Below are 13,681 nucleotides of genomic sequence, written 5' to 3' on the forward strand. Positions count from 1 at the left end.
TGAGTGTCACTTTTGTTATTAATGCTCAGTTAATCAACAAGCACCACAAGAGCTTCCAGATGATCCTTTTTTCATTTGTTTGTGAAGTAAAGTTATTTTCAGGTTTACTGATCTGTTGAATCATCTGATGCAAACAAACTGCTGAGCAGCTTCATGTGGAACAAGCTTGAACACCTGTGCTCTCTCAGTGCTACAAACAGGAAACCACACACGTATAAATGAATGATTAAATCTTTGTGTTATAAAATAAAAGCATCATTGAGGTGACGTGTGGAGGAGCTGCTCAGCGGGTTCCCACATAATGTGGAGGAGTTGTTTCAGTTCGTGGTTCAAACAGAAAACACTTCTTCCTCTTCAATGGAAAGCTATAAATAGACACTGATGTGACAGACAGTCTGTGCGTACGCCCACTGTGGGTCTCTCTGCGCTTAGTGTCAGCCTACTTTATGAGCTCCACACGGGCCTCAAAGGCCAAACAATTCAAAAGCTTCATCAAAACAAGACACCACTCATGTAGCTGGACCCCACTTATGCTCAGCAGTGCAGAGCTATCCAAACCAGAAATGCTTTTACTTTGAAGGATTCTGCACTTCCCTCTGACAGCAGCTCCTCTGAATGAAGGCAATCTGTGAGTTATTTTTACTGTCATGTTATAAAATGTGATGTTCTAGCATCACGCTATTCTTCTTTAGCCTTTAATGGAGGAAGCTTTTCAAACTGATAACATCAGTGCTGCTGTACTTGTTACATTTAGAACTGTTTTACAGGAACATCTGTAAAAAGTACAATATAACAATTCTGTGAAATTACTTACAAGTAACATATTTAAAATAGTTTACTGCTTCACAAAGGAATAAGAATGTAACATCCACAATTAGACTTTAATTGCAGGAACTTTTATTTAAAGAATTTAGCAGGACAGAAGCAAACGCATAATTGAAAAAATAATAATCACAAAAAAATCATGTCAAAGTATAATGAATTAACTTTATGAATCAAAATGTATTTATCAAAAATAACGTGCTTGAGCTAATTTTGTTTCTGTTCTTATCTGTGGGAGGAGAGTTTGGAGATGAGATGGACACATACAGATCTGAAGGAGTTTTATCCCAGTATTGTCTGTGCTAGCAGCTTTTTGTTGCTGGTTTTCTAGTAAATTTTTCTTGGTAAATTATCACCTTCCTGTTACTTTATAATGTAATGACAACTTATAAATGTCTCCATTTCTTCAAATGTCTGAATAGAACTAAATGCTCTTTTTCTATTATCCTACATTTCATTCACTCACTCATGAACTCATCAACGTTTAAAGGCTACAACGTGTAAAATGAGTCATCAAATCTAAACTTGTGCTCAGATCAAAGTTTGCTTTATAGCTAACAGACCTGGACAGTGTGTGATACTGTCAGCTTGTAGCAGACCGGCTGTTTGGTAAAGACAGTGTTGTTCAGTCAGTGTAATAAAAATAGAGTGAAATCATTTAAAACAATAAAATCTGCTCACAAACACGTAAATGTTTAATAAAAACGTTACACATGATGAAGAACCTCAGCTTCAGCTTACTGCACTGATACAGTCAACACAATATTTTCAGGACATGATCATTGAAATAAAAAGAGTTAAGTTTAATTACATCATTATGATCGTGAGAGAAGAAAAAAATAATACAACAGGTCAAAAGTAGAGTTTTATATGTATTATATTTTATTCTTATCTGTGGATTTACAGACACAAAGTTTTCATTTTAAGAAAAAACAAAAGCAGGACAAGAAGCACAAAAACTGACAGACCAACGATCCGTCCTTCTTCCCTCTGTCTTGCTTTCCTCCATCTTTGTAGTCTTCATCCTTCTCTTGTTCTCCTGGGCCCACTGCTACAATACAAGTGAAGTCTATCCAGGATATCCATCCTTTATCTGACACCACTTTTGTAACAGGTATTACAATTAAATAATATGAGATACACATTAAATTATTGTCTTGACAACTTTGGACCAGAATCAAAAAGTTCTAGGTAAGACTATGGAGCCTTGAAAGGATCAGAGGAGGAACCACACAATGATAGATACGATGTGATTTGAATAGAAACTGTATTGAAAGTTGTAAAGTTTATAAACCCTGACTGTCTAAAGCCGGCTTCCTATAGTGCACAGACGCACATTAAAGGGTCCAAAAATAAAATCAAAACCAAATATCCTCTTTAAGGAAATTCTCCAAAGAGTTTCAATTAAAGAGCTTCCGCTCCTGTTGCTCAGTGCACTTCTCTTTGAAGAGAGAAATTAGAGTTCCTTGTGTGTCTGTTTCTGTCCACTGGTTCTACCACCCTACTTCTACTTCTTCTACTACCCGGGTAGATTTTTAATGTGTTAGTCTTATCTGTGTCAAGGAATGTAGTTATAGTCCTGAGGTTCGCTGAAGATGGATCCCACGGCTGGCCACACCGTACTCTGGTCCGTCTACAGTCACTCTCTTGGGCTCGCCACTGAACCCACAGGGTTCAGATCTCGAATGATCCAGTCCTGGTCAAAAAACAATCTATGCACACAGTTCAGAGTGCATACATTACTATTTTATCTATGCTTCTTCCATCACTCATCTTTCAGTCAAGTATTGCTCAAGTATAACAAATTATTTTAGTTATACAGCATCTCAACCATTATAAAATAACTTGAGTTACATCACACAAGGTTTAGTGCAACAGAAAATATACCTTATATTTACCCTTTTCAGAATAAATCAACTTGTAAGATCCACTCTCCCATATTTATCCTTTTAACAGCTCGCTTTTAACTGTTCTTCTTTTTAAGATATTTCAACTTGAATTATTTCTGAGAAAAATATATCAACTTCTTAAAACATTAATACTTCAACAGAGTAATGAGATCCCTCACATTATATGAACTTTTTGCAACTTCTAAGTCAACAAAACTAAAAATGGTGCATTTACGCACTACATGACAATATTACTGCTCCTCCAATGTTTTGGAAAGCTAATTAACTCAACTGAATCACAGTAATGTTAGAACACACAGAAATCGCTAAGCAGTAGCTTAATACTAGTGGTTAACTATTGGCCCTAGCACATTTTAATATATTCCTTAGCACTTAAAATTGAATATCTACACATGTTACAGTACTTTAAACATAAATATCACAACTCCGACTGGCTGTTTTTAAACAGGAAATATATTAATAGCAGTCAACTACATGTCTTTATGGCGCTAACATTCATGTAGCATCCCTTACCGAAGCTCGTGGTGAGATAGCTTGCCTGGTCCGAGAAACCATCCTGCTCTGACAAATTGGCTGACGCAGCTTCCCACGGCCGTATTTCACAGATTTCAGATCCTAATAAATAGCCATCTATTAGTGATGGCCCGCTTGTATGGGCTCAAATTATGGTCATAAATATTTTGTACTTGTAAATCAGGATTTGTATGTGTAAAAAGATTTTTGTTTGGACTTAGCCAAAAAATATATGTGAAACTCTGCACTCAAGTTTCAAGTTACAAGTACGAATTTTGACCCCATTTTTCTTCCTTTCAGCTGATTGGTCAATGTCATGTCAATCACAAATTTAACATCTTGATGCATTCTCAATCATCCAGGAAAGTAAATCTCCAAAAGTTGATTCTGTTCATCTGGACGTAGCGTTTTGTGGGAGAAAAGTTTCGTCACTCATCCAAGTGACTTCTTCAGTCTCAGCTGACTGCAGGTTTCCCCAAATCTTCCCCCAAATCCTTATATACGGGCTGACGCCACCCTGCAATCAATATGCAGGTGGGTTCTTAATTAACCTAGTTGCGCAGCCGAGAGCGAGCGCAGGAGAGAGCGAGAGAAAAGGAAAGGCGAGTAGCCTATCCGGCTACACACTCATTAATCTGAACCAGCTGAATCAAAGATCAGCAGTGTGTTCACACATCAGGCTTAGTTTGTACTTTAGAGTCACAGAAGAAGAACAAATCTGTTCTCTGTTATAAACAGAAGAATTCTATAAGATATATAAACAGACTTGAAACAACATGCAGTCTTTTTGTTTCTAACTACAGTCACAGGCTCATTAGGAAGTCAATTTGAGTTTAATTCTGATTTTATTATCACATAGTTACATATTGTTACATAGTGAAGTCACAGAAAGTCGGTGCTGTCAGTTTATTCTCTTTTACTGAGTCTAATCATGATGTATTGCACAGAGAGGACTTTGTTCAATGAATAAGTGATAGAAAGTTTCCTTCATGAATGTTTCTTCATGTCAAGAAATGTGTCGTTGGGGGGAAACATAATTCATCTTTAAACCTTTAGTGCTGAAACATCTCTCACTCTTAGACCTTGCATGAACACCATCATCCAACTTTATTCACTCCCAAAGGAAAGAACCCAAGCAAAAAAAAAAAAAAAATACAGACCGCAAAAACAGAAACAGTGATAATTCATTTTATTTTTTGATTTACGGGATTGGAATAAATTATAAGGAGGGCACATTATTAATCGTAGATTAATCATATTTATATATCTTAAAGAAATATTCAAAGAAGTACATTAAAACTTGAGCCCCCCACGACCCCTGTTTGGAAGTGGAAGAAGATACACTGATGGTTTATTTTCACACTTATTCTGACAACATCCAATCCACAGCCAATGCACACAAAATATATGAATAAAAAACACATGGAGCCTATCCCAGATCTCAAAGGCATTTCTATACTTTATTTAAACCTTTTAAAAAGTTTCAATACCTGTTATTTTTTAATAAAAAAAATTTTTTTCAGTTTTTTTTGTAAGCATACTTGGTATGTTCAAAGTCATTTTGAGACATTTAACACAAAGTGGGGAATTGTATTGTTCCATAATTAGGATACACTCGTCATAGATTTGACTACTTTATTGCATTTTGCATTGCTTGTAAGTATTTATGTTTTTAATTTTTTATCACTTTTATATCTTATATTATATCTTATATATAATATTATATCACTTTTATATATGTTTATTGTATCTATTTTTTGTTTGTTTCATCTATTTAATTTTGCCCAAACACACTTTATTGCATCAGTATCATGAAAATTCTTAAACTCACTGATTTCACTTTTGTCTTTCCTCGCCTCAACTGTTTGTTTTCATGTGAAGACGATCAGTTAGTTGTAAAAATCTGGATCTGGATTAGAGATCAGCAGTCATGAAATCACTGACTGAAGTCTCCAGAAACTAGCATCAGCATTCCTGGAGGATTCCTCTGACCTGTGTTTCATCAGTGAGCATCCGTAATAAATACAGATTCTTAGATGCAGCTGTATTCTTTTGGCTGCAAACAATTTTACAACAATTATGTTGTTTCATGAACATTTATATAAATCGGGATACCTGTTTGTACTGGTGGGCTTTACAGCAACAGCAAGTGGACTAAGCCTACATTTGATTCTTGCTGCTTGATGATAACAGTTTCTCTAATTCATTAAAGATAAACTTATGATACACTTGTTAACTCAAACACTTGGCATTTTTCTCTTTTCTTCCTGCCTTCAAAAAGTTCAACTTTATTGATGTAGCAGCTCTTTCTCTTTTCCATTCTTACTGTTCAATACATGTAAAGCTTTCACATATTCACAGAGTGCTTTTAATATTAAAATAAAAACTACTATATACTGTTTTTGATCTCATTCAGCTGCCTTGTCTGCAGCAGCTGTGGTACTTTTCTGTTTTATGTCTAAGCTCTTCACATCTTTTTTATTTTAAATCAGCCACTCAGCTACAATCATCTGTGTGATTGGTCAGATGTTGCCGATGTTGCCATGATATGTTGAACTCCCCTATAGCACAGGGCACAGATTCAGGATCATATTTTATGTCTGCATTGAATCCTGGGAACAGCAACAGAAGACTCACAGTTCAGCTGGAAGCTGGTTTGTTTCCTGACTCTGTTTTGTTTTATGTTTTATGTAGAATAAAGATCCAATAACAGCAGCAACAAGAAGAAGAAGAAGTACTGCAGAAACTGTCAGACCAGCTATCAGTCCAACAGATCTGTTCTCCTTCCCTCCATCTTTGTTGTCTTCATCTTGTCCTCCTGTGTGTCCTGCAGGTGAGAAACAGGTGTGAGGTGTCAGCTGTCAGGTAGGTGATGAGTGAAGAACAGAACAGAATCCATTTCCTCTTCAAACTGCTGTCAGACATTATCTACTGCACTCTGATCACATCACTCAGACCAGCTGCTTTCTACAAAGTCTCATCAACAACATCTTTACAAACAAACATCAACAACCAGGAAGCAGCTTCACCTCTGATCACACACACACTCAACTCTACTCACTCACCTGGAGGATCAACAACATGAAGGTAGATGATGCTGATGGGCTTCAAACCTCCTCTCTCTTCTTGGATGACCTGACACTCGTATGTTCCAGCATCATTAATCATCACATTCTTCAGAATCAGAGACACGTCTCCATCCTTCATCTGTCTGTCCTGCAGATCCACCCGGTTCTCAAAAGATGGATGCTGGTTGTCTGGAACAAACTGATCATCCCGGTACAAAAGAACGTATTCATCTCCCATGTCATCTCTGCTCCACTCTACACTTATGATGTTGTTGTTTGGAGCTCGACATGTCAGAACGATGTGCTGTCCAGACTCAGCTGTGATGGTTTTCTGGTCTGTAAGAGGAAACAACACAGAGCAGAGAGGTTAAAGGTCAAAGTACAACTGTTCACTTCTACAGCAGCCAATCAGAAACACACAATAAAAGACAGTCTTCTGTTATTAGATGATGATCTTTGATTGTGTGTCTTCTTGTGTCAGCTGCTCCCTTCAGGGAGCAGCTGACACAAGAAGAGGAAGAACATTAGACATTACAAGAGACTAAACTACATTTAGTTCTTATATAGTGCTTTCCTACTCAAACGTGCTTTACACAACTGGCTTCATTCACCCAATCACTTTTTTCTGTGTCGTTGATTTCTATCTAACACACATTCGTAGTCTGCTGGATTTATCTGAGAACAACCTGGTGTTGGCATCTTGTCCATAGATATTTGGCACGCAGACTGGAATCCAACCATCAACCCTGCAATTAGTAAGAGACCTGCTGAAGTCATCCGACTCCATCTTTAAACACACTGACAGTGATGTTTGATCAGTGTGACCAGTCACAGCAGGTTATAGATTATTGGTTTGATTTCACTGATTTCACTGTTTAAAGCTTCATACAGATTGGACAGACAGATAGGATCACATGGTGAGTGAAATAAATGCAGAGATGGTCACCTCAATATTTAATAATTAGTTATCTTTGGTCTCTGGCTCTATTTCACAATGTGTCTTTGTCCTGTCTTTTATATCTTGTGTGATATTTCTGCCAGAAACCTGATTCCATATAAATTATTTCACCTTAAAGCAGCTTGTGATGATGCTAACTGACTTTAGCATCGTCACAAACGACCACACAAACCGACCGACACAAACCAAATAATATGAAAATCATTCTTGGGGAAATATCATTAACGCGTAGCCCAGGCTCATTCTCTTCTTTCCTTGTTATCTCACATATAAACTCTGTTAAAGGTTTAGTGTCTAACAGTTAAATCTCACCTGCAGAGACGAACAGGACAAACATCAAAGTGGAGCAGAGTGACGCAGTTACAGCAGACATGTCCGTGTTCTCTGTTTCTGCTCATCTGACTCTTAGTTTGTTCTAAATGTCTGAGTCTGTTGGTATTTTCACTCAATAACTGAACCTGAGTTTAAACCTGAACACATTAGATTAAATTTAAGGTTTAAATAAAGATCAAAAAAAAATTTTTCACTCGTTCGCTCGATCTCAAAATGGACGACCTGTCTCTTAAAGAAATTGAGCCACGTGACGTTGGGATGTGTGACGTTGGACTGTAGTTGGACGATGAAGTGCATCGTTAAAAAAAAGGTGAAACAATTATATACAAAATATAAAATATATCAAATCTAAATGGATGTCATTTAGATTTGATATATTTTATATTTTGTATTTTTTTCCTGTATAAAAATGGATATTGTACTATGAAGGAAGCAGTATTTACCTCCATAAAAGCTGTTCTATAGAACTTTTTTGAGGAATAAAGAAGCAGCAGAACATACAGCATCAAAGTCTCACAGCTTTTGTTTCTTCAGATGATAAAACCCCATCTGAAGAATTCGTTTCATAAGATGTGTTTTCACAGATGAAACCAGCCAACAGTAAATCAAATACTTCACATGACCTTCATCTGTAACCAGTAAAGTGAAGCGTTAACACTGGCTCACATGGATTAACATGAACAATCTGTTAATCCACTGAAGCTCACAGACTTCAGTCAACCTGTCAGATTATCTAAGAAACTGAAAGACGTCATTTTAAACACTTACTGTTGTTCTGAAGGCCTGAAACCCTCAAACACTCTTCTGAACATCAGGATGGAAAATTATCCACAGATAAAAACAGTGTGAGGTCAGCAGGAACTTATTTAAGTTTCATTTCAGGTGAGCAAAACATTTTACAAAAGTAAATCACTCAAGAATGATAAAATTGAAGAAATTGTGGGCAAACTGACATCTGTAGCAAAAAAATACAGATCAAACCAGCCTGTACATCCATTCACAGACAAACAAATCCCTGAAGTCAGAAATGGGAATTTGTTTCACTGACGTATTTGGATTTGAATAAAACCAAATACTTTGCAAACACTCCGGGTGTGTTTTCGACTCAGAGGCCCTCCCAGCATGCAGGAGTAGGGGATCGAATCACGTTACTTATTAAACTACCTGCAGTCCCTGCACGTACCTCCACCTGTGAAATTATATTATTGCAATCACACTAATCGACACGCTGGAGAGATTATATCTCTCAGGTCTCTGGTCTGCAAACGCCTTGGTGTTCTCCTGGATACACTGGAAGAGGTGGCCAAGGAGAGGGAGGTCCAGGTGTCTCTGTTTAGGCTGCTGCCCCCATGACCCTGCCCCAAATACTTTGTTTTGTTTTGTTCTGATCAGAATCATATTGAACACTGGTCAGCATAACTGGTGCACAGCATGATGTTCAGGTTTAGGATGTTGAGGGCGGGGCTTAGACTCTCCTGGTCAGACTGTTTGGTGATCTGGACTCATTGGTTTTGTGTCCTTTTGAAGGATCGACAGCACCAGTGTCACTGTCACGTATCCTGCAGCTCCCTACCACCTGGTGGGACATTGTTCATAATATTGTAAAAAAGGGAAAAAGGATTACATCAACTTAGTCTCCTTTTCCTGACCAGTTTTCCTTGGATGTTATCACAGTGGGTAGGTGACCTGATAAGGACTTAGAAAAAAAGGAAGAGCCTGTGATGTAAATGTACAAAAACAGCAACTATCTGATGCTGTAAATTCCATTGTCATACAAGCATGTGAATTGCTCAATAAACATAAATATATAAATATAAATAAATAAATAAACTAATAAACTTGGAAAGAAAAAGAAAAAGTGTGCTGAGAATCTGAATGACTTTATACAGGTCTCATTAAAAATGTGGTGCAGGATCTCTGCTGTGGAAACCAAAATGCACACAGTGTGTTTGTACCCTGATGTTTTTATGCAAATTATATTTAAATGAGAGCAGCCTGTAAAACTATCTCTTCGTCACGAAGCTAGAAAACATTTAGGGCCAGAGTTACTGACAGTGCAAAGCATTAACATTAAAAAGATTCATTAAAGAAGCTCAGAGTCACTTTGTGAATGAAAGCTACACAAAATGTTATTGTCTAATAGTTGGGTCAGCTGTTCCACACACATTTAAGGTGGATTAAATGTGTAAAAATGCAGTTCTCCTTTGGAGAAATCCTGAGCTCCACTTTAGTCTCAGTCCTCTAGTGATGGGATTTCCGGCTCCGAACCAGCTCTTCAGGTTGTTTTGTTGTTTTAATTAATTTATTATTAACAATAATATAAAATTATGCACAAAAGGAATTACTAATGTAAAAAAGTGGTTTTATTTATATATGTTTAATTAAATTTAATTGTTTATTTAAATACATACGGTGGCCCCTTGAGACAAAACACGTACAAACTCCAAAACACATTTCTAGCATTAACTGAACTTCCAAAACAGAGCTACCTAGATCACTTAAATTACACAATTGAAAGCATGTGTGTTGTTTGTGTATTTATACACAAGCACTCATATATATTCAAATAATTAAAAAAAAAAAGTTCATTTACCTGTTACTACCACACACCAAATCTGGTCGTTGGTACTTGCTGGCTTGTGAAGCCACTAGGTAACAAAAGCTCAACACTGCGCCCAGCATTCTGGAGCACTTCTGTTGTGTTTTGTACGTGTTTTGAGTTTTTACGTGCTTTGTCTCTAGGGGCCACCATAAATACACTTTTATTTATTTCCTTTTACAAATTTAAAATGAAACAACACAAAACACTGCAAACCACAACACAATTAAATATAAATTAAAATATGAAAACAAAAAGAAGATGCACATTCTCTGTCATATGGACCTGCATGAATAAACTTTCTGAATCCTTTATCATCTGCAACTGAAAATAGTTGTGGATGATTACTATACCTTTCTAATGTGACCTTGTTGTCCCTGGCTCTCTTTCTCTCTCTCTCCCTCCCACTCTGTTCCTATGCTACTGAGTGTAACTACCGCCCCTCCCCCCTCTGCCCAGCGTAAAGCACAAGGCTCGCGTGCGGAGTGAAGCGGGAAAAAAAGTGCGAGAGAGAGGCTGAGAGAAAGAAAAAAAAAACCCACGTGACGACTCGCGATAAGGAGCCGGCTCACGTTGTTCACGTCAAAGAGTCGGCTCTAAGAGCCATTTCGTTCGCGAACGACCCATCACTACTGCACAGGACCTCATACAGTGCCCAGTGATTTCTGTCAAGAGAACTAACCCTGATATCATGAACATATTGCTTCTCTTTCAGCCTCCTCTCATTGATTTGAATTGCCTCGTTTAAAACCTTAACTCACACTAAAAGCCCTAAATCAGTGCCAGTAATAACTCAACTGAACTGGCTGGATCTTTCTATATAAATTATAATTATTTTTAATCATAGTGAATTGTTAGTAGATCACCCTGAATAACAATTTGTTCTGCTTAGTAAATCTGCCCGATAGCCTACAAAATGATATAAAGTTACCCAGGCGAGTGGAGCTTGATCAGAGATTGTGGAGGCTGGGTGGCACATGTGAGCAACGAGAGAAAGATGGAGGATGCGAGTGTTGTAAACAATAAGATCTATTTATGATATTATAACATTATAACATGCAAGAACTACAACTTTCTGTGAGCTGTTGAAGCAGCTCATTAACTGTCTTTGTATTTTACATGGAGGCTAGCATCCACATGCTAGCTGGAGCTAGCATCCACATGCTAGCTGGAGCTAGCATGTCGATTTCAATGTGATCTGCTTTAATTATTAACATATACTGGTTCAGTTTGTCATGTTCGCTGTTTAATAACTAAATAACACAAAAATGTTATTTATACTTGACTTTATGTAAGAATTAACAGTGTGTTTGTCACATCTGGCAAAGCAGATAGCATGGAGTGAGGTGATTGTCCACCCAAATGCAGGCACACGGAGACAAGGGTGAAAGATAAAGATAAAGACAAAAGCGAGCCTTTATTTCTGGCTGTAAAAATACTATGAACAAAAACCAGACTTGATGAACAGAGGAAAAAACCTAAAAAAAAAAAAACCTAACTAAAACCCAGACTGGGGAAAGCTAAATATGAAACACAAGAAACACAGGAAAACACGCAAACAATCCAAGTGTTGTGTGTTTCCCTGAGAAACTGAGGGAAACACCGACCTTACGAGACAAGAGGAAGCAAGACTAGATACACTGCACACAGGATAAGAACTATCAAAATAAAAGAGGAAACACACACACCTCCCGAAACTCAGACGCAAGACACACAAGCTTAACACAGAGACAAGGTGACTAGACATGAAACACGGGAAAAGCACAGTGACAGTGTTAGCTGTTAGCATTATTATCTAACCATGCATGCACTCCCTCATGCTCCATCATCCAGGTCATGGTACTTTTAAGAGTTTGAGTTGAAGACAACTGGACATCTGTTTATGGTCACGAGGATGCTTCACCTCTTCAGTTCTGAAAGCTGATGGAGAGTCTCGGGTATTTAACTCCTAGTGAGGTTGTGATGTTGGCAGTGGTCCTGAGAGTGGCTCAACCACCCTGCTGTCAACTGAGTTACTGAGGTCACATGGGTCAAAGTGTGAGTGTGTGGGGTTGAATGGCCTGGAAGGGATCCCAGGACTATGTTATAGGTAGCCAACACTTTTTCTATGTTTGAACTTAATGTGACCACTAGAGGGAAGCATGTGCCTGTTAGTGCTGTGAATGCGTCATGACTGTCAAGCTCAATTATGTTCGTACAGTAGCAATAAATACCCACCTCATTCTAAATTCTAAAGGAATAATAATGAATAAAAAGCACCAGAGCAGGTTAATGTCGCAGCATGTGTTACCATGATGATTTACCTCAAAGTGAACCACCTTCGTAGAAAACCCGGTGTTAACCAATAATTACCTGGATAAGTCAAAATCTAGATTCCTGTAGTCACACACCTGCTAGTTTTGTGCCAAAAGTGAGTTTTGCTGTTTCTATGTGTTTTAAATGTGTGATATCTTTACTTATCCTGTTGACTACAGTTACCAACATATGTCATCTCTGACATAAACCCTTATTAAGTCTTTTCCTTGTAATAAAACGCTTTTAGTTAAGAGCCTTTGTGTGCTGAGTCATCTTTATGGGTCCAGCTACCGGAGTAATATATCATTGTGGTGGGCGTGGTTTGTGGCTCAGCTGCAGGGGAGGGGTGGAGCAGTGGGGTGTGGTGTCAGGGGATGCTCCACACACCTGTCCTCCATCATCTAATCATGCCTTCTCTATTTCAGCAGGATGTTGCGACCTATGGAGAGAGAGACGTGATGCACAAGCAGGTGAATAAACTGTGTAAATAAAGTGCTCAAGTCTCTGTAACGCTGTGTGCCTTTGTCCTTTAAATAAAAGACGTTTTTTATTGTTGTTAAAATCACTGACATATGAATCATTAAAAAGCATAAAAAGGCACCTAACTCAAAGGATGAACCAGCAAATAAGATATTTATTTATAAGACTCAAATTCTTCTAGATTAAAGCGGAAATATATGAGAAAAATGGACAATTTAACAAGAAATAACTTAGAAAATAGTTTTTCTTTGATAAAGGAAACTCACGACTTTGCACATTTGGTTTGCTGTGCTTTATGCCAACATTAGATAACCTAATATAATATTCTTGTCAACTGGATTTGGCAACAGAGAAGTAAATGTGTATATGTGTAAATGTATATATATTATAGCACAGAATCACCACATTATCATCGGCATCCAAACTTTGAACAGATGTAAACTTTGTTCAGAACAAACTGATGTAAATTTGTGTATCAAAAACTACAACAAAATGGATGCAAGGTCATCACTGGTTACAGGTTAAGATATCAATATGATCAGTGGTACAGCAGATTAGAGTAATCGATCCTTTGAGTTTTTTTCTTCTTCTCAAAATGTAACCGTGGCTCAGTAGTCGGCTTGATAGTGTCTGCACTTGTTCAGGGTTTAAACCAGGAGTGTCGAACTCCAGGCCTCGAGGGCCGGTGTCCTGCAGGTTTTAG

At 37.7% G+C, this 13,681-nt stretch overlaps 1 protein-coding gene and 1 long non-coding RNA gene across 2 annotated transcripts; one reads left to right on the top strand and one right to left on the bottom strand.

The window, feature by feature from the left end:
- Window positions 1-4,956: 4,956 nt before the first annotated feature.
- Window positions 4,957-7,805, bottom strand: LOC146521256 (coxsackievirus and adenovirus receptor homolog). Its single transcript, XM_085155382.1, has 2 exons — window positions 7,584-7,805; window positions 4,957-6,649 (listed from the first exon to the last, which is right to left on the bottom strand). Exons 1-2 carry the CDS (start codon window positions 7,642-7,644, stop codon window positions 6,303-6,305), a joined length of 408 nt encoding a protein of 135 aa, XP_085011508.1. The 5' UTR covers window positions 7,645-7,805; the 3' UTR covers window positions 4,957-6,302.
- A 2,213-nt stretch (window positions 7,806-10,018) lies between these two features.
- Window positions 10,019-10,718, top strand: LOC146521257 (uncharacterized). The gene is made up of 2 exons (XR_014873404.1): window positions 10,019-10,129; window positions 10,257-10,718. It is a non-coding gene; the product is annotated as an uncharacterized LOC146521257 (long non-coding RNA).
- Window positions 10,719-13,681: the final 2,963 nt, after the last annotated feature.

This window comes from Neolamprologus multifasciatus, chromosome 3 (assembly GCF_963576455.1).
Source record: "Neolamprologus multifasciatus chromosome 3, fNeoMul1.2, whole genome shotgun sequence".
In the NCBI taxonomy this organism is placed as follows: domain Eukaryota; kingdom Metazoa; phylum Chordata; class Actinopteri; order Cichliformes; family Cichlidae; genus Neolamprologus; species Neolamprologus multifasciatus.

Excerpts from the sequence above, each read along its gene's own strand:
- LOC146521256 (XM_085155382.1), bottom strand. The coding sequence starts at position 7,644 with ATGTCTGCTGTAACTGCGTCACTCTGCTCCACTTTGATGTTTGTCCTG. Across the intron at positions 6,650-7,583 it reads TGTCCTGTTCGTCTCTGCAG|ACCAGAAAACCATCACAGCT; the intron begins GTGAGATTTAAC and ends TTCCTCTTACAG.